Source organism: Geotrypetes seraphini, chromosome 1, assembly GCF_902459505.1.
Source record: "Geotrypetes seraphini chromosome 1, aGeoSer1.1, whole genome shotgun sequence".
In the NCBI taxonomy this organism is placed as follows: Eukaryota; Metazoa; Chordata; class Amphibia; order Gymnophiona; family Dermophiidae; genus Geotrypetes; species Geotrypetes seraphini.
The window spans coordinates 89269902-89294224 of NC_047084.1; the positions used below are offsets into that span (position 1 = coordinate 89269902).

General features: G+C 42.6%; 1 protein-coding gene across 3 annotated transcripts in view; it reads right to left on the minus strand.

Moving 5' to 3' along the window:
* The window catches only part of DYM (dymeclin), a 685706-nt gene that overhangs the window by 472234 nt on the left and 189149 nt on the right, over nucleotides 1-24323 (minus strand). For all 3 annotated transcript variants that reach the window (XM_033934792.1, XM_033934784.1, XM_033934800.1), the window contains exon 8: nucleotides 22957-23099. In XM_033934792.1, the coding sequence (XP_033790683.1) occupies nucleotides 22957-23099 (143 nt within the window). The remainder of the gene's footprint in view (nucleotides 1-22956; nucleotides 23100-24323) is intronic.

A 24323-nucleotide genomic window follows, 5' to 3' on the forward strand; every position in this document is an offset into this window, starting at 1 on the left:
TGGCCATTTATTTTATAGAAATATAATCACCATAGAACGTTGGCTAGGTGGACACGACATTTAGGCTTCTCTTGTTCTAATCCTGCTGCTGTAACCACTAAGATGCACTACTTATATTAAGAGGCGCTAAGGGCAGGCCTTTACAATTTTCTTGGAATCTAGGAGCCAGTCCAAAAATCTAGGAGTCAGACTCAGAACTGGAATTATATATGCACATTCATAAATCACACATTCATAATGTGCTCAATGTGATCACAGTAATTATTGCAGTAGCAGGGAAGCAGCGGATAAGAGAATACTGTTCTTTTCCACTGCGCACATACCCAAAGCGTCGTATCTGGCAAGGGAGAGAGGCTTTATGCTGCAGTTGCTGAGGCAATGAGAGAGAAGCAAAAGCTGCAGCTGCTAGGAGTGGCTGGGTGGTACACAAAACTTACCCTAGAACAGTGGTCTCCAACTCAAACTCTTTGCAGGGCCACATTTTGGATTTGTAGGTACTTGGAGGGCCTCAGAAAAAAAAGTTAATTTCTTATTAAAGAAATGACAATTTTGCATGAGGTAAAACTCTTTATAAATCTTTCCTTTTGGCTAAGTCTTAATAATAACATTGTCATTTATAGCTAAAGAGACATACGATCAAGAAACTGTTTTATTTTACTTTTGTGATTATAATAAACATACCGAGGGCCTCAAAATAGTACCTGGCGGGCTGCGAGTTTGAGACCACTGCCCTAGAAGCTGCAGTCTTAGCCTCTCCCCATTGCTCATCCACCTTGTCTTAGCAGCTACCTCTCATCACCTACCCAACTATTTCAGCAGCAGCCTTGGCATTATATCCTCACTCCCATCTCTCCCCCCCTCTCAATTAACCAGAAAAACAGTTATCTGGTATCCACCAATTTCCGTGGGTGCCGGATAACAGATTCTACTGTACTATGATTCACTCATTTCCTTCTTATTTTACTCCTCCACCTCATCTCTTCATATCTTACCACCAAATTTTTGCTCCTAGTCTGTAATTTGCTTTTTACCCCTTGTATGCCTAGTGTGTTACCTTTCTAAGCTCATCTCCCTCCTCCATCTACATTTTCCTTTCCTAGTTAATTAAAAATCTAAATTCTGCATTCCCACTTCACTCACATAGTCCTTGCTCTACCCTCCACCCAACAGCTGTTCTTGAACTGCCCATGCCCTCCAGTTGTTGAAACTGCCCCACTTCCCTCCTTCCCTAGATAATAAATAGTTAAGAGCCCACTCCCTACTCCCCTTTCTCATTTTTCCAGCCCCCCCTTTCTCCCCTTGCACTCCCAAACATCTAAATTCCTAATTATCCCAGGCAAAAATCCCAGACCCGCTCACTCCCTGACATCACCCGAAGCAGACTCGAAGCTCCCCCTTAAAAGGGGAGGAGCCAACGCTGCACAGCTTCTGAAGATCCAGTTTGCCAACTTGCCTGAGTTCAGGGCAGGCAGGTGAAGTCGAGCAGAGGAGGGAGAGAGGAGAAAATCCACCGAAGAAGGTAATGAAGACAAGAAAATACCAGGATCTAAATTGCATATATACTAATGCAAGGAGCCTAAGAAACAAAATGGGGGAATTAGAAGCCATGGCCAATCATTGCAATCTCTGAAACATGGTGGAATGAGGAAAGCAAATGGGATACAGCACTGCCGGGGTACAAGCTCTATCGCCAGGACAGGTCAGGACAGAAAGGAGGTGGAATAGCCCTATACATAAAGGAAAGCATACAATCGACAAAAATGGACACAGCAGAGACGACCAACAAGCTGGAATCGCTACGGGTTAAAATACCGGGATGGAAAGGGCCTGAAATAAAGATGGGCCTATACTATCGCCCATCCGGGCAAACCGGAGAAATCGATGAAGAAATGGAAGCCGAGATGAAGCGAGAATGCAAAAGCGGTAACATGGTTATTATGGAAGACTTCAACTACCCCGGGATAAACTGGAGTCTTGGAAGCTCAAAATGCACTAGGAAGACAGAATTCCTGGAGGCTATACAAGATTGTTTCAAGGAGCAGCTTGTTAGAGAACCAACGAGAGGAAATGCCACTCTGGATCTAATCCTAAATGGGTTAAGGGAAAGTAAGTAGAGGTAGTGGAACCGTTGGGAAACAGCGATCATAACATGATCAAGTTCAAGGTTGAGGTAGGAATACCGAAAGGAAAGAGAACCATAGCGACAACTTTCAACTTCAGGAAAGGAAACTACGAAGCAATGAGGGAAATGATAAGGAAGAAACTTAGGAACACTTCCAAAAAATGGCAACTCGTAGAACATGCCTGGTCTTTTCTCAAGAACATGATGAGCGAGACGCAAACTCTGTATATCCCCAGATTCAGAAAGGGGTGCAAAAAGAGTCGAACAAAAGACCCGGCGTGGATAACTAAAATAGTGAAGGAAGCGATAGGCAATAAGAAAAATTCATTCAGGAAATGGAAAAAGGACAAAACTGAGGGGAACTGGAAAGAGCACAGGAAGTATCAAAAAGAATGTCACCGAGTGGTTCGAAAAGCCAAAAGAGAGTATGAAGAGAGGCTAGCCAGGGAAGCACGAAATTTCAAACCGTTCTTTAGATATATTAAAAGGAAGCAACCGGTTAGGGAGGAGGTAGGACCGCTGAACGACGGAGACAGGAAGGGAGTGGTGAAGGAGGAGAAAGAAGTGGCAGAAAGACTTAACATGTTCTTTTTGTCTGTATTCACAAACGAAGACACATCCAACATACCGGAACCTGAGCAATTCTTCAATGGAAATCAAGCAGAAAAATTAACATCCATGGAAGTGAGCCTTGAAGATGTACGCAGGCAGATAGAAAAACTAAAAACTGACAAATCCCCTGGTCCGGACGGAATCCATCCAAGGGTTCTGAAGGAATTAAAGGATGAGATAGCGGAACTACTGCAGCAAATTTCCAATCTATCCCTGAAAACAGGCATGATCCCGGAGGACTGGAAGATAACCAACGTTACGCTCATCTTTAAAAAGGGATCAAGAGGTGACCCGGGGAACTACAGACCAGTGAGTCTGACCTCGGTTCCAGGGAAAATGGCGGAAGCACTGATAAAAGAAAACATCGATGAACATTTTGAAAGAAAACAACTTCTGATAACCAGCCAACATGGTTTCTGCAAGGGGAGATCGTGCCTAACGAACTTATTGCACTTCTTCGAAGGAATTAACAAACTGATGGACAAAGGAGACCCCATAGACATCACATATCTAGATTTCCAAAAAGCCTTTGACAAGGTGCCCCATGAACGCCTACTCCGGAAACTGAAGAACCATGGGATGGAAGGAGACGTACATAGATGGATCAGAAACTGGTTGGCGGGTAGGAGTGAAGGGCCACTACTCGGACTGGAGGAGGGTCACGATTGGTGTCCCGCAGGGCTCGGTGCTTGGGCCGCTGCTATTTAATATATTCATAAATGATCTAGAAACAGGGACAAAGTGCAAAATAATAAAATTTGCAGATGACATCAAACTATTTAGTGGAGCTCGGACTAAAGAGGACTGTGAAGAATTGCAAAGGGACTTGAACAAACTAGGGGAATGGGCGACGAGATGGCAGATGAAGTTCAACGTTGAGAAATGTAAAGTATTACATGTGGGAAACAGAAACCCGAGGTACAACTATACGATGGGAGGGATGTTATTAAATGAGAGTACCCAAGAAAGGGAATTGGGGGTAATGGTGGACATGACAATGAAGCCAACGGCACAGTGCGCAGCGGCCGCTAAGAAGGCAAACAGAATGCTAGGCATAATCAAGAAGGGTATTACAACCAGAACGAAATAAGTTATCCTGCCATTGTATCGGGCGATGGTGCGTCTGCATCTGGAGTACTGCGTCCAATATTGGTCGCCGCACCTTAAGAAGGACATGGTGTTACTCGAGAGGGTTCAGAGGAGAGCGACGCATCTGATAAAGGGGATGGGAAACCTTTCATACGCTGAGAGATTGGAGAAACTGGGTCTCTTTTCCCTGGAGAAGAGGAGACTTGGAGGGAATATGATAGAGACTTACAAGATCATAAAGGGAATAGAGAGAGTAGAGAGGGACAGATTCTTCAAACTTTCGAATAATAAAAGAACAAGAGGGCATTCAGAAAAGTTGAAAGGAGACAGATTCAAAACGAATGCTAGGAAGTTCTTCTTTACCCAACGTGTGGTGGACACCTGAAATGTGCTTCCAGAGAGCGTAATAGGGCAGAGTACGGTACTGGGATTCAAGAAAGGATTGGACAATTTCCTGCTGGAAAAGGGGATAGAGGGGTATAGATAGAGGATTACTGCACAGGTCCTGGACCTGTTGGGCCGCCGCGTGAGCGGACTGCTGGGCACGATGGACCTCAGGTCTGACCCAGCAGAGGCATTGCTTATGTTCTTATGTTCCACATTCTCTTTCTTCTGGAGTGTGCATCTCCTCTTCACCTTTTGTCTAGCATTAGCTTTCTCTCCTTCTCTTACCCTCCATCTTGCACTTGCCCTCTCTCCCACTTTTTCCCTGTCCCTTCAGCATTCTCATGTTCCTTCTCTTCCTTCCCTCATACGCCTTATCTTTTCCTCTTTTCCCATTGAGCAACTGCCCCTTTCTTTTTCTTCGCCACTCTCTAGTATATGCCATCTCTCTCTTCCCCACCCACATAGTAGCCCCTGCATATAATACAGTGGGTGCAGTCTACCGTAATATGAGTGAAAGAGGCAGAGCCCCGGTCACAGTGGATGCACATGCTGAAGGCACTGCTGCATTCCCGCGCTCTTCCTTAGACCTTAATTTCCTCTTACTAACAGAAAGCTTATGTACAAGGAGATAATGTAGCTTTCATTCCTTAACCCTACTCTTCTGCCCTCCAACCCAGCCCGCTGATTAACCGGTCCCCCTTCACTGTATCCATGACATCCTGTTTGTCTTTGGGAAGCAGAGGGTGAGCTTGTGATGTCATAATGCCTCATTCAACCAATAAGAGCCAACCTCCTCAGTGATGTCACAATGGCTTGATTGTCCTGTATTCCCCTCTATCCTCCATCCCAGCCTGCTGATTAACCGTTCCCCTTAACCGTATCCATGGTATCCTCTTTGTCTGTCTAGATTGTAAGCTCTTTTGAGCAGGGACTGTTTTTTTACTCTTTATAACTCTGTATAGCGCAGCGTGCAACTGGTAGCGCTATAGAAATAATTAATAGTAGTAGTAGTAAAATGGAGATGTAGCTATGCCTTCAGTGCATACATTCACTTCCTGCCAGACCCCAATCTCTGCTACTGCCTGCACATTTGCTTTCCACTGGAGTTGGCGGACTTTACTATAAAATTGGGACATCTGGTAAACACCTCCCCCCCTCCCCCCAACCATAAAGAAAGAGGAACTGCACGTCAGACAATTACCGCCTCGGCTGCTGCTTGGTCTGAAAGTAAAATCTGAACCACACAATTCAAATTTTACTTTCACCACCGAGCGGCAGAAGCAGTGATGTCAGAGAAAGGGCGGGACCGCCGGAAGACGAAGCAGCGCAGACGCAGGGCTTACAGAAGGGCCGGGACCGCCAAGAGGAAGCAGCAGGACACCGGTAGGAGCTTCTACATGATGAACGGGGGGGATCGGGAGGCTGTGGGGATGCGAGCGGTCCTTCAGGGTGGGGGTGCGGGTGGGAGTGCGTGCGAGCGGTCCTTCGGGGTGGGGGTGCGAGCGGTCCTGCGGGGGGGGGGGGGGTGAATCGGACGTCGGGGTGGGGCATCAGGCTTTCAGGATGGGGACAGGACTTCAAGGGGGAGAGGAGAGTCGGGGCGGGGGAAAGGAGAGTCGGGCGGTGACGGGAGAGTCGGGGCAGCATGCGCGGTATACGGGTGTGCGCGGTATATAAATTTTTTTTTTACATATATGTCGGTTTCCCGCGAGCTATACCCGTGTGCGCGTTTTACACGGGTGCGCGTTATCTACGTGAAAATACGGTAGTTCCATTACCCACCTTCCATGTGAGCTGCTTAATGCTGGAATTATCATTCATTGTGAAAGTGCTGTGTTAAATACAGAATTAATGCTAATTCCTATGTCAAACAGCTTAATAAACTATATCCAAAACTTTAAAAAGCCCAGCTTCTCGAGCATTGGGGAAGGAAGTTAATCTTTTTTTATAGGAGATAATTTTGCTGTATTTTTCCATGTTATTTTGCTTTAGTACCTTCAATGTTACTATATTGTCATTTATAGCTCACTCTTGAGTGTTTTCAGGAAGGTGTTACAGAAAATGTAATGACAAAAAAATTAAACCAACCTATCAGTCTAATTTTGTCACATTTTTCACATTTCTCTTGTACCTCTTAAAAGGCCAATTATATTTCTAAATTAAACTAATGCTCCAGAGAATAAAAGCTTAACAGCAACTGAAGAGGTGAGCTCCAAATCTCCAAATCCGTTAAGTACGAGAAGTTCTTTTCTAGATACATGCAAGTTTTTATTTTCAAGAAGTCCATCCAACATAGTAGAACTTTTTTCACAGAATATCATATATTTTGTGATCTATAAAAGGTCATGTTTCCTGTATGAGCTATTTTTTTTTTTTTTTAAAGTATTTAAAACACAGGTTTTGAAATTATTATAGTCTCTTCTCAGTGTTTCAATTCTGCAGTTTTCACTAGGTTCAACATGGATCACATGGTAAAAAAGCCTCAATCTGAGGGAATTACATAAAATATAAAAATAATAATGTAACAAAACATATTGCTATCAAACAATTAAGTATCATTAAATGAAAATAAAAATGTTTTGAAAAGTTTACAAAACAGGAAGTAAAAATTACAGTAGGTACTCAAATATAAACTGAGATTTATGGGCCAAAAAGTGGCCCAAAAATAGGGCAAGCCCCCCAAACTGCAAGCCCCCCCAAACTGGCAGACTTTTATGCCGTGGTTAGCACATACCCCTGCCCACGCCCACACTGGAACATCAGCTAGCTGTCCTTGCCTTCCTTCCTCTTAAGCGAGACTAAACACCCCTCTAGCTTTTATTCCATTCCATTGTTTATGAGTTGCAAACCAATAAATGTTTAGATATCAAATCATTGAAACCATCCAATTAAGACACATGTACAGGGGGGTTAGAAAGAGATTCAATGAAGAATACTTCACATGCTTTCCCTTCTTGTTAACAAATCTAAAACACCTTTAAAATTAAAGAACACATCTACTGATAAGAAAGTACTGTATTTATATACTGCTTTTACCATCAAGTTCTAAGCAGTAAGTGCAATCAATTACAACGAAGAACTAATAAAAAATTTCAATTAAGCTAAAATATATTTATTAAACTACATTGCTTTTAAAATCTATGCAATATCTGAGTTAATAATAACAATTCCATAATGTGAAATCAAATTCCCTATTATCCTCTCAATGTTCTGGTGTTTCCCAAGTCGGTCCTGGATGACTTCTTGAAGGAGAAAGGGATTACAGGGTATAGATAGAGGGTTACTATACAGGGTACTTCAGAATTAGGGCACAAACAATGTAGGTGGTGGGAACTTAAAGGTCAAGTACCTGGGGGGCCACAGCGGGAGCGGACTGCTGGGCACAATGGACCACTGGTCTGACCCGGCAGAGGCAATGCTTATGCTCTTATGTACCCCCTTGCCAGTCAGATTTTTAGGATATCCACAATGGATATGCCTAAAAGATTTGAATACAATGGGGGCAGTATTTGCAAATAATCTAATGTATATTCATTGTGGATATCCTGAAAACATGACTGGCAAGGGGGTACTCCAGGACCGGCTTGGAAAACACTGTTCTATACATTAAGGTTCTGGAGAACTGTCGTGTCATAATTCTCAAGTAATTCAATGGAACAGATCAGGCCTGATCTTCAAAAACCCACTTTAATAGCAACCAACAATAAGAACCATGTATAAAACAGTCTTGTCAATCATAAAAACTTCTGGCAAATCATAGACTCGACACGGACCGTGTTTCGGCTATATCGCCTACATCAGGAGTCCCTATTGGATAAATAACCAACCAAAAATGAATGCCAGATCCATGAGAATAGATGGGCAGAGAAACCGCAATGCACAGTCAACCTTCTGAAAAAGGAACTCAGTGCTTTCATGTTATCATAGAAGTTTCCAAGTTTATTTACAGTTTGATATACAAACCATCAAACAAATATCTGGACGGTTTACAGTTGATTAAAATTAGAGTTAAAAAAAAATATAAAAGTAATAATAAAAATAAAAGTAACATAAAAACCAGACAAAGACAAAGATACGGACAAAGTTGGTACAATAGGCATTGGGGGAGGGGAAGATTCAAATTACATCAGTAAAAATAAAAATAAAGTAAGGGGAAGGGAGAGAACGAATAGGGAAGGGGAGGGGGGGGGGGTCGCTTCATAAAAGCAGTTGTTTTTAACAATTAAAAATTTTGAAAAAAATAAAAATGATCTTATCCAGAATTTTGGTATGCATCTTGAAATAAAAAGGTTTTTAGTTTGGTTTGGAATGTGTCGAATAAATTTTCCGATCCAGAGGAAGGGGCTGTGATGGAGAAGATAGAGTTGCAAGCATAGAAAAGATCTTTGAGAGATGGAACAGTCAGTAGATTTTGAAAAGCGGATCTCAGTGCCCGAGGAAAGGCATAAGGAATGAGATATTTATCAAGAAATGATAGGGAGTGGGAGAGTTTAATCTTAAATACCAGGAGGAGAATTTTATAAGTAATTTGATATGAAACAGGAAGCCAATGTGCTTCACATAGCAGCGGAGTGACGCGATTGTATTTTTTTGCGTTGTGGATAAGTTTAATGGCAGTATTTTGAATCAATTGCAATCGGCAGATTTCTTTTTGCGTGATTCCTTGGTATAAGGAATTGCAGTAATCTATGTGGGAAATAAACAAGGAACAGCATAATGTGACCACAGATATCCTGTCAGCCCAGCACTTTAGTAAACTAAGGGCCCCTTTTACAAAGTCACGGTAATTATGATAGTGATGCTGCCGTGGTAAATGCACCAAAGCCCATCGGATCTCAATGAGCTTTGTTGCATTTACTGCGGCAGCATCGCTACCATGCCGTTGTAAAAAGTGCCCTTAAGTGGCAAACAAAACAAACTAATGAAATTCAAAATTCAAAAAGTTGAAAGGTTTAGCACAATATCACAGAACTGGTTTTAGTTAGGAATAATAAAAACTCTTTTCTCAAAACAGGCATTTCCATTTTTCCACAACAATTTAAGTCATTGTTTCAAAATTAAATTTACAACAAAAGAACTTTAACATGTTTAAGTTGTCTTAATTTTCTGGCAAACATCTAATGTTGAGATGAAAAAAAAAAAAAACTTCAAGGAACCTTCATGAAAAGGACAATACGAACCACAAGACAATGTAAAGCATCTTGCCTGGAGCAACATGACCACAGTTTATTAAGCAAGTTATAGACAAAGATTAGCAACAATGCATAGTTGGCTTTTCATCAATATAGTGAAAAAAAAGAAATAAAATCCTTATGGTAATATTCTTTCATTGTAAATGAAGCAAACATAATGAATGTCCATAGTTTGTTTAAAAAAAGAAAAAAGAATAAAAGGAAAATACAAGTTACTGGTGTTCTTTAAAACTGTGTCCCTCAGGACAACCCTGAAGTACCCTCTAAGCCAGGGGTGTCCAATGTCGGTCCTCGAGGGCCGCAATCCAGTCGGGTTTTCAGGATTTCCCCAATGAATATGCATTGAAAGCAGTGCATGCAAATAGATCTCATGCATATTCATTGGGGAAATCCTGAAAACCCGACTGGATTGCGGCCCTCGAGGACCGACATTGGACACCCCTGCTCTAAGCAATATGATTTCCAGAATATCCACAATGAATTTGCATGAAATAGATTTGCATCTACCAGCCTTTATTGTATACAACTGTTTCATTTATGTTCATGGTGCAAACCCTGAAACCTAGGATCGGCTTGAGAAAATTAAATTTGCCGATGACATAGTCGTTAAATCACAAGAGGATTGTAAAAAACTGCAAGAGGACCTTGCGAGACTGGGAATCAAAATGGCAGATGATATTTAGGGGTCCTTTTACAAAGCCGTGCTAGCTGTTTCATCGCACGCACCGGATTAGTGCGCGTTAGCCGGAAATCTACCGCCTGCTCAACAGGAGGCGGGAGCGGCTAGCGCGTGCGCCAATCTAGCGCGCGCTATTCCACGCGTCAAGGCCCTAGCGCGGCTTTGTAAAAGGAGCCCTTAATGTGAGTCAAGTGCAAAGTTACCTAATGCAGGGTTCCACATTAGAGTCATCCTCATCTTTATATAATTAAGAGACTCACTTATAAAAACTTTGTGACCCTGCAGAATTCACTGACCATCACTTTTTATGGGGTCACAAAGCCCCTTCAGTCAGTTTATAATTCATCAGTCATTTTTTCAACAGGTTTTTCTTTGGGGGAGTTGTTTTTTTTTAAAAAACAATTTTCATATTTTTCATATCTTTTAAACAAAAGATTTTTTTTTTAAATTGAAAACTTATCTTGAGTGTTGTGGAGGATCCACTGCTGACAAAGCTCTATTTTGCTTCTGCATCAGGGCAGGCAGTCTCCTTGTTGGCACACAAAAGTTTCTCCAAGGCGTGGTCATGCCACTTTTGTGTGCCAGCAAAGAGACTTCCTGTCCTGATGCAGAAGTGAAACATAGCTATGTCGGGCAGTGGGTCCATCACAGCGCTCAAGATAAGTTTTCTAAAAACAATATCTTTTGTTAAAAAATATGAAAATTGTTAGAAAAAAATAGACTGTTTAAAAAATGACCAATGACAAATTATATGCTGACTGAAGGGGCTTTGTGACTCTATAACAAATTATGGTCAGCAATTTCTGAATGGTCCCAAAAAAAAACATTTTTTAAGCGAGTCTCTTAATTATATGAAGACAAAAAGTATAACGAAGTGAATTACATTATACTATAATTGGCAGAAATGGTTAAGCATATATAGTACTCCCCCGATATTGAAAAACCATAAATACGGTTTTTAGCGAGGAAGACAGTAGAGGGCAGCTGGAGAGTGTGGCGCAGTGGTTAAAGCTACAGCCTCAGCACCCTGAGGTTGTGGGTTCAAACCCACGCTGCTCCTTGTGACCCTGGGCAAGTCACTTAATCCTCCATAGCCCCAGGTACATTAGACAGATTGTGAGCCCGCTGGGACAGAGAGGGAAAACTGCTTGAGTACCTGAATAAATGCTTGTAAACCGTTCTGAGCTCCCCTGGGTGAACGGTATAGAACAATGAATAAATAAATAAATAAATAAAAGAAGGCAGCCGGAGCATCGGCGAGTGAAGGAAATCACTTGCGGTATGCTCCGACCGCCTCTTCCTGCACTAAAGTCGGGCCTCACCAATCAGGAGCTGCGTGTCAAGCTCTGATATTTAAAGGGGGAGTGTGGAAGGAATATATCAAGGTGTGGCTCATCTTACCCAGAGTAGATTAGATTATATTCTCCATAAGAAAAGTTTATTCATTCAAGTTCAGTCCATGGATATTAAACTTTGCTAAATTTGACATGCCATGGTACAACTGACTTCTAGTTTTGCCAGGAAAGAAAGCCCATGCCTATGGCAATTCCCAAGGAATTTAGTGGAGGTGTTTGAGCTAGGCTTTTTTGAGGAAACTGCAAAAGCAGTTTTCATTGATGAAATAATCTTATATTGCCAAATAACGTTGCATAAGAAATTATCTCAGGTCCAAAAGAAGTTGGCAACCAACTTTGCACCTGTCCACTGACAGCAATTTTTTTTTTTCAAATATAGAAAACATTGAATGAACTCCATCAACATAGAGATTTTTTAAAATATGGGATCGAGATGGGCAGGTGTTTGGCTCATTTGGTTCACACTAATGATGGACCCAGCAACAGAGATTAAAAACCCCCCCAAAGCAGTCCATTGCGTTCAATGGCTGAATTTCTTGAAATGTGACAACACGATTTGTTTTTTGGCCCTGTTCAGCTACAGGTTCAGCTTTGCAAACTAGTGCACACCGGATGGTTTTCGGACAGTTTCCCTATGGGCGGTTTGTTTGGGGTTTTTTTTTAATCATTGATAGAGCATAGGATGAAGTTAAAAAGTGATAGGCTCAGGAGTAATCTAGAGAAACACTTTTTTTTTTACAGAAACAGATGAATAGAATAATCTCTCAGTAGAGATGCTAGAGATAAAGATTGTGTCTGAATTCAAGGAAGCAAGGGATAGGCATGTGGCATCTCTTAGTGAGAGGAGGAGCTAATGAATGCTACAGATGGGCAGACTGGATGGACCATTTGGCCTTCATCTGCCATCATGTTTATGTTTATTTCCTTAATTTCAGTCATCACAAAGGGTTTGACTGTGACAACATTTTCTAATAGTGTATCAGACTCCTAATACAGGCCTTAGGGCTGAAACACGAATTGCGTTGAATCACCTTTCATTCAACTGCTTTCATTCATAGACTGCTTTGGTTGTTTAGGTATTTTTTTGTGTCCTCTGCTGTTGCTTGTTCTGGACTTGCAGTGGAATTGTCTTCTGCCCTATGTTTGAACAACAAGAGGAAACATACTACTCAGAATGTTGCAATTAACTTAAATTTCTAACAGTACTAGCAAATCCTATATCATGCCTCCATAGCTTCCCAGGAAGTGAGAAATAATTTTTGAGGGGTTGGTGATGCACAAACTGAGGAGCTGAAATTGCTGAAGTGTCTCCTTGATCTGAGAAAAATCTGAGATGCATTTAGAGGGATGGGAAGATTTCTGGCCCAGATGGAACATACAAGACAAAGGAAAGGATAGACAACTGGTTCTTCTAGACCTTAGTGTTGCCTTCGATACCATCGATCACCCCTGCCTCCTCACCAGACTCTCAACTATTGGAATCAACAATCAAGCGCTCCAGTGGTTCTCATCATTCCTGAGCCATGGGATCCAAAGTGTCCTACTAAGATCTATTCTATCACAACCTAAACCAATAAAATATGGAGTACCACACGGTGCCCTCCTGTCCCCTCTACTTTTCAACCTCCATATCAGACCGGTGATAGACATCAGGTTAAAATATCAAAATAAAGATCCACTCATTTGCCAGTGACATACAACTATACCTACCGCTAGGCTTAACCAAGATGCTCAAATCTCCAAACTACACAACTGCCTCTCGGAAATAAAAATCTGGATAACCCAAAACAAGCTGCAGCTAAACACGGTGAAAACAGAGCTCCTCTGAATACAGAGGTGACCCCGAACTTACCCACTAGTCAATCTCTTGGGAATCCACCACCCTGACAGCCAAAGACAAAATACGCAACCTAGGGGGTGATCCTTTCTGATTACATCTCCCAAGTAGTATCTGCCTCGTTCTACTACCTCTGGCAACTACAGAAAAATCAAACAATACTTCTTGGAACCGGACTTCTCTCAACTACTCTATGCTTTCGTCCTCTCCCATATGGACTATTGCAATGTGCTTCTAAATGGGCTCACTACAAAAAACCTCCATCGACTACGAGTACAAAATGGTGCCATCTGACTCCTAAAGAATCTTCATATACGAGACCTGATCGTCCCAGTATTGCGAGCTGCCCAATGGTTGATGATCAACAAACGATGTATATTCAAAGGCCTACCAATTGCCTACAAACTCTTCCACGACTTTGTACCGGCCTATATGGCCTCAAAACTTCTACCCTATGCCCAGAGTTGACCGCTTCACTCAAAAGAAGTAAAACCAATTATACTTGGCCTCATGGCATGCCCTTCACCTTGAGACTGCCTGGAAAAGATCTTACTCATATTACCTACTGTGCCTCTTGAATAAACTATCTACCCACATAAAATTATTAGAAGGTTGAAGGCCACTGAACTTCAGGAAGGCAATAAAAACTCATATCTTCCCTTGACCCTCTATGAGAGTGCACCGACCCAAATTTCCCATACCTTATGAAAAAGGGCACCAAACTTCCATTGTCTCGAGACTCAAACTCTGATGTGCTTCATCCTACCATGCAATGTACTGTCGCACTTTGTATTGCCCATCATATAATGCTCTACCGTACCAAGTCCCCTCCGGTGGTATAATGTATAGCCTCCACTGCTATGCATGGTACCACTGTACAATGTTTGACCATGCCATGTTTTGCCACACTGTGACCATTTCTGTCATATTATATAATACTATACATCATATCTACCACACTATGTTTGCCTAATTTTGTCTACCATGATATGATTTCTCATGCCATGTCTGCCACACAATGTTTCATGACTACCATACTGTTTTATCATGCTACGGTTGCCTTACTATTTTTACTATGTCATGTCATACCAGGTTAGTTGTACTTGTAATACTGTTTGCCAAGCTATATTTTGCCATACTATGCTCATCATGCTATGTCTCACCATAGCATGTTTTGTCATATTATGTTTTACAATGCTTTGTTAACTATGTTTTGCCATTTTTGTCAGACACAGTTCTTGGGCCCGCTCCTTTTCAACATATTCATAGGGGACCTAACTCAGGAGCTTCAAGGTAAGGTAACATTATTCGCTTACGACGCCAAACTATGCAATATAGTGAGAGATGGCAATTCACCCGATAGTATGACACAGGACCTACATTTGCTGGAGCTTTGGTCTTCGACCTGGCAGCTGGGCTTCAACGCTAAGAAATGCAAGATCATGCACCTCGGCAGCAGAAATCCGTGCAGAACTTAAACCTTGAATGGTGAGACCTTAGCTAGAACTTCAACAGAACGAGACTTGGGAGTGATTATCAGCGCAGACATGAAAACTGCTGATCATGTAGAGAAGGCTTCATCTAAGGCAAGACAGTTGTTAGGTTGCATCCGCAGGAGTTTCGTCAGCCGGAAGCCTGAAGTCATAATGCCATTATACAGAACCATGGTGAGACCTCATTTGGAATACTGTGTGCAATTCTGGAGGCCACACTACCGAAAAGATGTGCTGAGAGTAGAGTCGGTGCAACGGATGGCCACCAGGATGGTCTCGGGGCTCAAGGATTTATCATACGAGGAAAGGCTGAAAAATTTGTGGCTGTACTCACTCGAGGAACATAGGGAGAGAGGAGACATGATCGAGACGTTTAAGTATATTACCGGCCGTATCGAGATGGAAGAAGAGATTCTCTTTCTCAAAGGACCCTCAGCCACAAGAGGGCATCCGCTCAAACTCAGGGGCGGGAAATTTCATGGCGACATCAGGAAATATTTCTTCACCGAGAGAATGGTTGATCCTTGGAACGAGCTCCCGGTGCAGGTGATCGAGGCAAACAGCATGCAAGAATTTAAGAGCAAATGGGATGCCCATGTGGGATCCTTTAGAGGGTTAAGCCAAGGGAACCTGTCACCAGGAGTGAGATCCCTAGGATAGTAGACTTGGGGGTGGGTCAGTAGAGTGGGCAGACCTGATGGGCTATGGCCCTTATCTGCCATCATCTTCTATGTTTCTATGTTTACCATCACTTTATATAAATACACTTTATTATATATGTAAACTTGTCGTTCTGCACTCTTCTGGGAAGATAGCATATAAAACCAAATAAATAAATAAATGTGGGCCTTCTTCTCAGGTGTATCCTGGGATCCACTGCGAAGACTCTGATTGATCTTAGGCCCCCTCCCCACTGCATACCAGGAAGCACCCGGGAAGGGGAAGGCCTGCCATTTTGAAGAAGTAGACCTGCCAGCAGGAGGGAGTGACCGTCCTCCCTGCTGTCTTCCAAACAAGGTACTGGGGTAGGAGGGTGCATGGGGGTGTCTGGGTGGTTGAGGCAGGAGGGAGGGGGCATACTTCCTGCCAATTTTTTTTTTGTCCGGGGACCGTCATTAAGGGGGAGGGGGGAAGGCAGCACAACTTTTTTTTTTTTTTTTTTTAAATTGGGGACAGATATTGTAACACATGCACAGCTGGATAGATCTCTAGCATTCCAAGCAGGCAAATGGAATAAATGTCTTACCACCTCATCACTAATTCACCCTCCTATCAAACCTTCAGGAAAACAATAAAAACCTATCTCTTTGATAAATTCCTCTGACCACCCAACCTCTCTCTTCCGACTCGCTAAGTTAACCTGAATGTCTAAATTAAATGAAACGCTATGCTAAATGGAATGTCTTATCTGTATCACCTCTATCTTATATGTAACAGTGCTGTCTTGTATGTTTCATCACTGTAAATGTACAGTCTCTTCCCCTGTAAACCGCTCTGAACTGCCATGGTACTGCGGTATACAAAAATAAAGTTATTATTATTATTATTATGAAAAAAAGAAAGTCTTCCTGCTCCAAACAGCTGAGTGACAGGAGGCTGCTTTGGGGCTTCCCCTGCTGCTCAGCTATTCTGACTTCTCCTGCCAGCTCTGCACACAGGTCAGTCGCTTTTCCAACAACTGATCGGATGGGATTATGGCGAATCTCCATGAAACTCATTTGCATGCGAAATTGTTTCAACATCAATCGCCATTTTCAAATTGGACACTCTAGCAGCGCCACAGCGACTCACAGGATTTTAACTGCAATTTTACAGCATCAGCCCAAGGTGGGGGAAAAAAGGAGGAGGAGTGGAGTTCTATGTTAAAGATGATATTAAAGCCATACAATTGCAGGACCTGCAGGGAAAGGAAGAGGCACTATAGGTCAATCTGGAAAAAGAGAATGGAAAATGTATTTACATTGGTGTGATATACAGGCCTCCTTCACAAACAGAAGTGCACTAGAAATTGTTAACAAGGGACAAGAATTTATGTAACTCATAAATTCTAGCTAAACTGATCAAACCCATTATTCAGTTCACACTAGACAGCTGCACAGGAATGGGGATTACGGGAATCCTGTGGGTATAACTTCCGGGTTTGCAAGATAACAGCAAAACTAGAAAAGACACAAAGAAGAGGCAACAAAAAAAAAGATTAAGGGGGTAGAAAGACTCCTTTATAAAACACAGTTCAGTGGGTTTAGCTTGGAAATGTGACATGAGACATGATGGAAGTTTAAAAAAAACACAAAAAAAACCCCACAGGAGCTGTGTGATCAAGTTGATGGGAAAAGCTTATTTAGGTTTTCCAATAGCTCTAAGATTAGGAGACACACTGTGAAACTAACTGCTAGGACATTTAAAAAAATATTTAAGAAAATAAGGATGGTCAATATTCAGCAATTTGCTCACCTCCACCACTGTTATTACTGGATAATCAAAGCTGGAACTTGTGCAGGCTTTGGTTCGAGTTGTTTTAAAGCCGGCTAAGGCATAGCCCCTTAAGTCAATATTCATCATTTAAGCAGCCCTGGGTTATTGCATAAAAACAGGATAGACTTGTGTAGTAAACCTGGTCGCTTTAAAGGCTGAATATCAGCTCTAAGTGGCCAAGTGCTGACACCACATCCAGTATGCCCCCAACTTAGCTGGCTTTGAGTTTGGTGCCCTAAGCAATATTCAGTGGCACTATGCCAGTTGCTGCATATACTCTAACATAAACTGAGATTTTTGGGCCAAAAAAAAATGGCCCAAAAATGGGGGTCTTGGTTTATATTTGAGCCACCAACTGACCACCGGGTACGTCCGTCCTCTTCCTACTCCCTGATGAACTCTGCGTCACTATCCTGTTTATAGGAGCGCCCCCCCTCCCCCCAAGCCACTATCCACAACACACGCACCCAACCCAGAGCCGCTATCCACAATACATGCCCTCACCCCCTGAGTCACTGACCTCCATATACCCGTTTGTGCCTCCGCCAATCCGCTGCCCTCCATACACCTGTGGGTTGTGCTTCTACTGATCTACTTATATGTTGAACTGGCAGGGCCTTGAGAATCTGTATATGCTTAGGGACTGTCAGCTCCTGCCCTTTCCGAGATTCTGAGAAAAGGTCTCTGCTTGTTTGGCTGACATTGCTGCCTGGATGTCCTGCCATCATCTGAAACTAAATATGTCTAAGACTGAGCTGCTCCTCTTTCCTCCTAAACCCTCTGCGCTCCTCCTCCTTTCTCCATCTCTGTAAATAATACTGTCATTGTTCCAGTCTCCTCTGCTCACAACCTTGGAGTGATCTTCGATTCTGACCTCTCATTTTCTACGTATATCCAACAAGCTGCTAAGACCTGTTGCTTCTATCTCTTCAGTATCACCAAAATTTGCCCCTTCCTCTCTGAGCACACTACCCGGACCCTTGTCTAAGCTCTTGTAACCTCACGCTTAGATTACTGCAATCTACTCCTAACTGGTATCCCTCAGTGTTGCCTCTCCCCCTTGCAATCTGTGCAAATCTCTGCTGCGCGACTCATCTTCTACCAACCTCGCTACGCTCATGTCACCCCTCTCCTTAAGTCACTTCACTGGCTCCCTATCCGCCATCGCATACAGTTCAAGATCTTATTGCTGACCGACAAGTGTGTTCATTCTGCTGCCCCTCAATATCTCTCCTCACTTCTCTCTCCTTATACACCTCCCAGAGAACTCCGTTCCTCAGATGAGTCACTCTTAGCGTTACCCTTCTCCTCCACTGCCAATTCCAGACTTCATTCCTTTCATCTAGCTGCCCTCCATGCCTGGAATAAATTACTCGAGTTTGTTCGTCAAGCCCCTTCCCTTGTTTAAAAGCAGACTGAAAACCCACCTTTTTGATATAGCTTTCAATCCTTAACCCTACTCCTCTGCCCTCCAACCCAGCCCGCTGATTAACCGTTCCCCTTAACTATAGCCATGACATCCTGTTTGCCTATCTTGCCTGTTTAGATTGTAAGCTCTTTCAAGCAGGGACTGTTTTCTTATTCTTTCTGACTCTGTGCAGCGCTGCATTCGTCTGGTAGCACTACAGAAATAATTAATTATAGTAGTAGGCCTTGAGCATGCAAAGATGTGCCAAGGCCCTGCTCGGTTCAACATACAGCGGATCAGAGGCAGCACAACTCACAGGTATATGAAAGGCAGCGGCTCTGGGGGTGCATGGAGGTCAGCAGATCTGTGGCTGTGCTATGCTTTCAACAAGTCAGGCGCGGCTGCTTCAGTTGACTCCTCCTCTGATGCAACTGGAAACAGGAAGTTGTGTCAGAGGAGAAGATTCAACTGAAGCAGCCACACGCGACTTGTTGAGAGCGTGCCGCTGGGAGAAGAACAATTCGGCACATAAGGTGAGGGGAAGGGAGGGAGGGAGATGGTATGACGCGGCAATCGGGCGGGAGGGGGCTGCTGGACCGCGCAATCCATGACCACGTGTGTTCCCTCACAGCAGGAAGGAGGGAGTGAAAGGGAAAAAGATGCTGGGCCAAGTGGATGAAGAGGGAGACAAATATTGAGAAAGGGGAGGACAGGCAGGTGAGTCAGATGCTGGAAGTGGGGGGAGAAAGAGGGAAAGAAGCTAGATGGGGTTGGAGAGGAGAGAGACACAGTGGTGTAGAAAAGGAAGAGAGGGGAAATGATGTGCATGGGGGGAATAGGGACAAAACAAGCAACACAAAAAGAAATCCAGAGTCTGCAGTACACCAAGCGACAAGCAAAAAACAAACTGCAGACAGATATGTACAAGATGCAGGCAATACCAAATATTTAATGCAGTCAAAAATACCACCTTATAACAAACCAAGGGAACACGCCTTCTTCAGGGGTTCATGGTAGATAAGGCATGAAATAAAGCGGCAACAGTCAAAATGAAACAAAGACGCCAGGATACGTCCACCAGCCAATCGCTACTGCCCACGTTTTAGACTGCCCCCTATTTTTATCTGTAGGCTCATCGTGGCGTCTTTGTTTCATTTTGACTGTTGCCGCATTGCATATTCGGCTAGAGAATCTAAGCTATACAGGCGTTTCTTTTATACCTTTTTATTGCGCTTTATTTCATTCCTTATCTACCATGGACCTGTGAAGAAGGCGTGTTCTCCGAAACACGGACCATGTCGGGTCCCTTGGTTTTGTTATAAGGTGGTATTTTTGACTACATTAAATATTTGGTATAATAAACATTGCCTGCATCTTGTACCTATCTGTCTGCAATTTGTTTTTTGTTGGGCACAGGGATAGAGACAGAAAGGGGAGATAGATGGGGAGGAAGAATTATGTGCATGGGGGGCATAGGGACAGAGACATAAAGGGGAGATACATGGGGATGGTATATGGACACAGGGGTAGCAATGCCGGACACAGGAGGGAGTATACAGATACAGAGGAGAGATAGGAACACAGAAAGGAGATGGTTTGTGCAGATGGAATCAGATGGTTTGCGGGGACAGGACGGGGACCGAGCTCGCGGGGATGGGGCGGGGAGGTGGACCGAGGTCGCGGGGACGGGGATGAGCTCATAGGGAAAGGGCAGAGACGGGGACAAATTTTTTCCCCTTGTCATTCTCTATTTCCTATGTGGGATTTAACAGACACTCCAGGTAACACTGACTGGCTACTGGGTTTGACAGCCAATAGCCTGATTCAGCAGGGCACCTCTTTTAAAAGCTATCTTCCTCATTCCATAATAAACTGCCTAGATTTAAAGTGCCATTCTGGCATAAGTGATTTTACAGAATAGGCTCACAGCCTGCAGAAATTTAGGGGGTCTTTTACTCTGGCGTGCTAGCCGATTTATCGTGCGCTAAATGCTAACGCGTCCATAGAATATAATGGGCGTGTTAGCATTTAGCGCGCGTAAATCAACTATTGCGCCTTAGTAAAAGACCCTCTAAGCGCCTAAACTTTGGCAACCTTTTTATAGGATTGCCTCCTTTATCTACCTCTATGTTCCAAATTAAGCACACAAATACCAAAAATTCATTTTGTTCCTTTTTAAAATTTGTCTAAGTGAAGAAAAAGTGGGGAATTATGGCGTGCTAGTCTCCCATTCAAGCTTCTGCTTCTCAGTACTGAACTCTGTGACGATGAGAATTGTGCTGTTCTACTGCCTCCAGGAGGACATTCAGACACAATGACAGACACTACAGTAATTTATTCACAAAACTTCTGACCTACATCAAAATTCATTTAAGAATTCATTAAAATGCTGAATTTGATTAGCAGAGTACTTCTGCCATTAGATGGAAGATAAAACGTCCATCATATTCAGAAACAATAAAATAATGTCTGCCATTGTTTAAATATTCAGATGCTTTTAAAACAAGCAATGTTTGGGTCCCTGATAAACCAAACTTTTGCTACTGTATAACTAACTCCTAGGGAACAGGCATCTCCAATCAAAAAAAGTGTTTTGAATTCACGCAAAAAAAAAAAAAGAGGAGAAAAAAGAACCTCAGGATCACAATATCCTTGTTATCTATTTTTATTTCATGAAGGTACATATGGGACAATGAGCCTCCTAAGATATAAAGGAGCTGAAAGAATAACATAAGAACAAGAATTGCCATACTGGGACAGACCGAAGGTCCATCAAGCCCAGAATCCTGTTTCTAACAATTTACTACTTAATAGCTTCATCACATGTCCCCTAGTCCTAGTATTTTTGGAAAGAGTGAACAAGCGATTCACATCTACCCTTTCCAACACTCATTATTTTATAGGCCTCTATTATGTCACCCCTGAGCCGTCTCTTTTCCAAACCGAAGAGCCCTAGCTGCTTTAACCTTTCCTCATAGGGAAGTCGTCCCATCCCTTTTATCATTTTGTCGACCTTCTCTGTACCTTTTCTAATTCTGCTATATCATTTTTGAGATATGGCGGCCAGAACTGCACACAGAATTTGAGGTGCAGCTGTACCATAGAATGATACAAGGGCATTGTAACATTTTCATCTTTGTTTTCCATTCCTTTCCTGATAATTCCTAACATTCTATTTGCTTTTTTAGCCACCGTCGCACATTGAGCTGAGGGTTTCAACGTATCCTCAACAATGACACCTAGATCCTTTTCCTGGGTGGCGACTCCTAATGAGGAACTCTGCATCACGTAGCTATAGTACGGGTTCCGCTTTCCCACATGCATCACTTTGCACTTGCTCGCATTAAACGTCATCTGCCATTTTTATGCCAAGACATGACAGAAAAACCAAGGTTAGTAATTTATATGCGATTCAGACAAACAGAGGGAGCTAGTGTTCCTGTTTAAGTAGAGGTCCTAACAACAAGCAAAAAATACATACTTAACAGATTTAATAAGTCAATCAAAAAACTGTCAGCAAATCAAAGAGTGTCTTAAGTTAATAAAGTAGAAAAACAGTTCAAAACAAAAAAGCACATTTGCATCATATCAATGGTATTTATCTGATAGATAACTCAACAAAGGACTTTAGCTCACATCAGGGGCAAACTGGTGTTGCATTCCTCTCCAGGGTTATGCACATCCACAACATGGTGGCAGCAGACTTTATAGATGTCCGCATTCAAATGCTCTAATCCAGGGGTGTCCAACCTTTTGGCTTCCCTAGGTCACATTGGCCGAATAAAAATATTTCTGAGGCTGCGCCAACGCTGCAGCAAGACAGAGGAGGGAGACGGCAAGACGGTAAACACCCGGGGGCAGCAGAGAAAAACACTGCATCGCCCTTGACTGGAGCCTTCACGGGGCCGCAGGTTGGACACCCCTGCTCTAATCAAAGTCGAGAGATACTCTTTCTACCATGGTGTACCGCAGTGGAGCTGCACCAGTTTTAGGAAGATAAACTAATACCTGTTTATATTTTGCAAACCGCAGGTGATTCAGCCTATAAAAACGGCTACTGTAGCAGAGCATCCAGTTTGGCTGAAGCCTACTCTTACAGAAGAATCATGGGGGCTTTGCATAAACTCTTGCTATCAGGTTCCTGAATGGATTTGTTTCGGAACACTGTTTTTCATTCCATCCCATTTTATTTTATTTTTAACAGAATGAAACAGTACATAAGATAATGTTTTATTGAAGGCGATATCCAATAAAGATTTCTTTAAAATGGTTTACACTGAGGGGAGGAAGGACGGAATTGAACTTACTTGCCACTCCTGACGCAATTCCATAAAGCAGTCCTCCCCCATCAGCCTGCTGCTGGAAGATGTGAGACCCTGGAGGAGGGCTTCTCTCTTGCCTGATGAAGTTGTACAATAGCGTCTTCACAAGTCTACTGGTATATGGAAGACTGTAAAGAAATATGCCTCAGGTTAATTTACTCTATACATTCTTGAGGACAAAGAACTACAACTACATGCAATAACAATTCTACAAAATATATCTATTTACAGTGTTCTCCCCAGAAATGTTTTCCAGCCGGGTGGCATGAAAAAGTAGCCGGGTGGGGCGGGATGGGGAAATTTGGTGGTGGGGAAAATTAACCCCCTCTTTTACTAAGGTGCGCTAGCATTTTTAGCGCGCGCAAACCCCTGCGCTACGTGGGAAAACTAGCGCCAACTCAATGCTGGCGTTAGCATCTAGCGCGCATGGCAATTCCTCCGCGCGCTAACCACTATCGGAACTTAGTAAAAGGAGCCCTAAATGTATACTATTTTTATTAGTTAATTATTATTATTATTTTCCAATGCTCAATATGACTTCCTTTTTTAAGGTTTGACACTTGTACCAGAATATTTTTACTAAATTTAAGAAGTATTTGCCCTCTTTCAAATGGTATAGAGGTCTAAAAAAGGGAAAGGCATTAATGAAGTCATTATGTTCAATCTAGCCATTTATTTCTGCATGAATTTAAACAACTAAAAAAAAAAGATAAATATAGCTCATCCAGTCATACAAGAAATGACTGTACAGCAGGGGTGCCCACACTTTTTGGGCTTGCGAGCTACTTTTCAAATGACCAAGTCAAAATGATCTACCAACAATAAAATTAAAAAAAAACCCACAAAGCACACTGTACGAAGAGAAAATGTTAATTATCATTTATATTCCGCGGGTTTTCAAAGAGGTCAAGGCAGACGATTCTATGCAATGTCACCTCAGGAACAACTATACAAAAATAGACAAATATACCCCCTCCCTTTTTACTAAATTGTAATACTGGTTTTTAGAGCAGGGAGATGCACTGAATGCCCTGTGCTGCTCTCGATGCTCATAGGCTCCCTGCGCTAAAAACCGCTATTGCGGTTTAGTAAAAGGGGGCCATAGTGCAAAATATAGACAGCAGATATAAATTCTTAAAACAGACATATTATGATCACTAAACTGAAAATAAAATCATTTTTCCTACCTTTTTGTTTGGTGATTTCATGAGTCTCTGTTTGCACTTCCTTCTTCTGGCTATAAATCCAATATTTTTTCTTTCTGCCCCTCCCCTTTTCTTTCTGTCTCTCTTTCTTTCTCTCACCACCTGCCCCCCCCCCAAGCCATCGCGCCAATTTCTCCACTTCCCCGA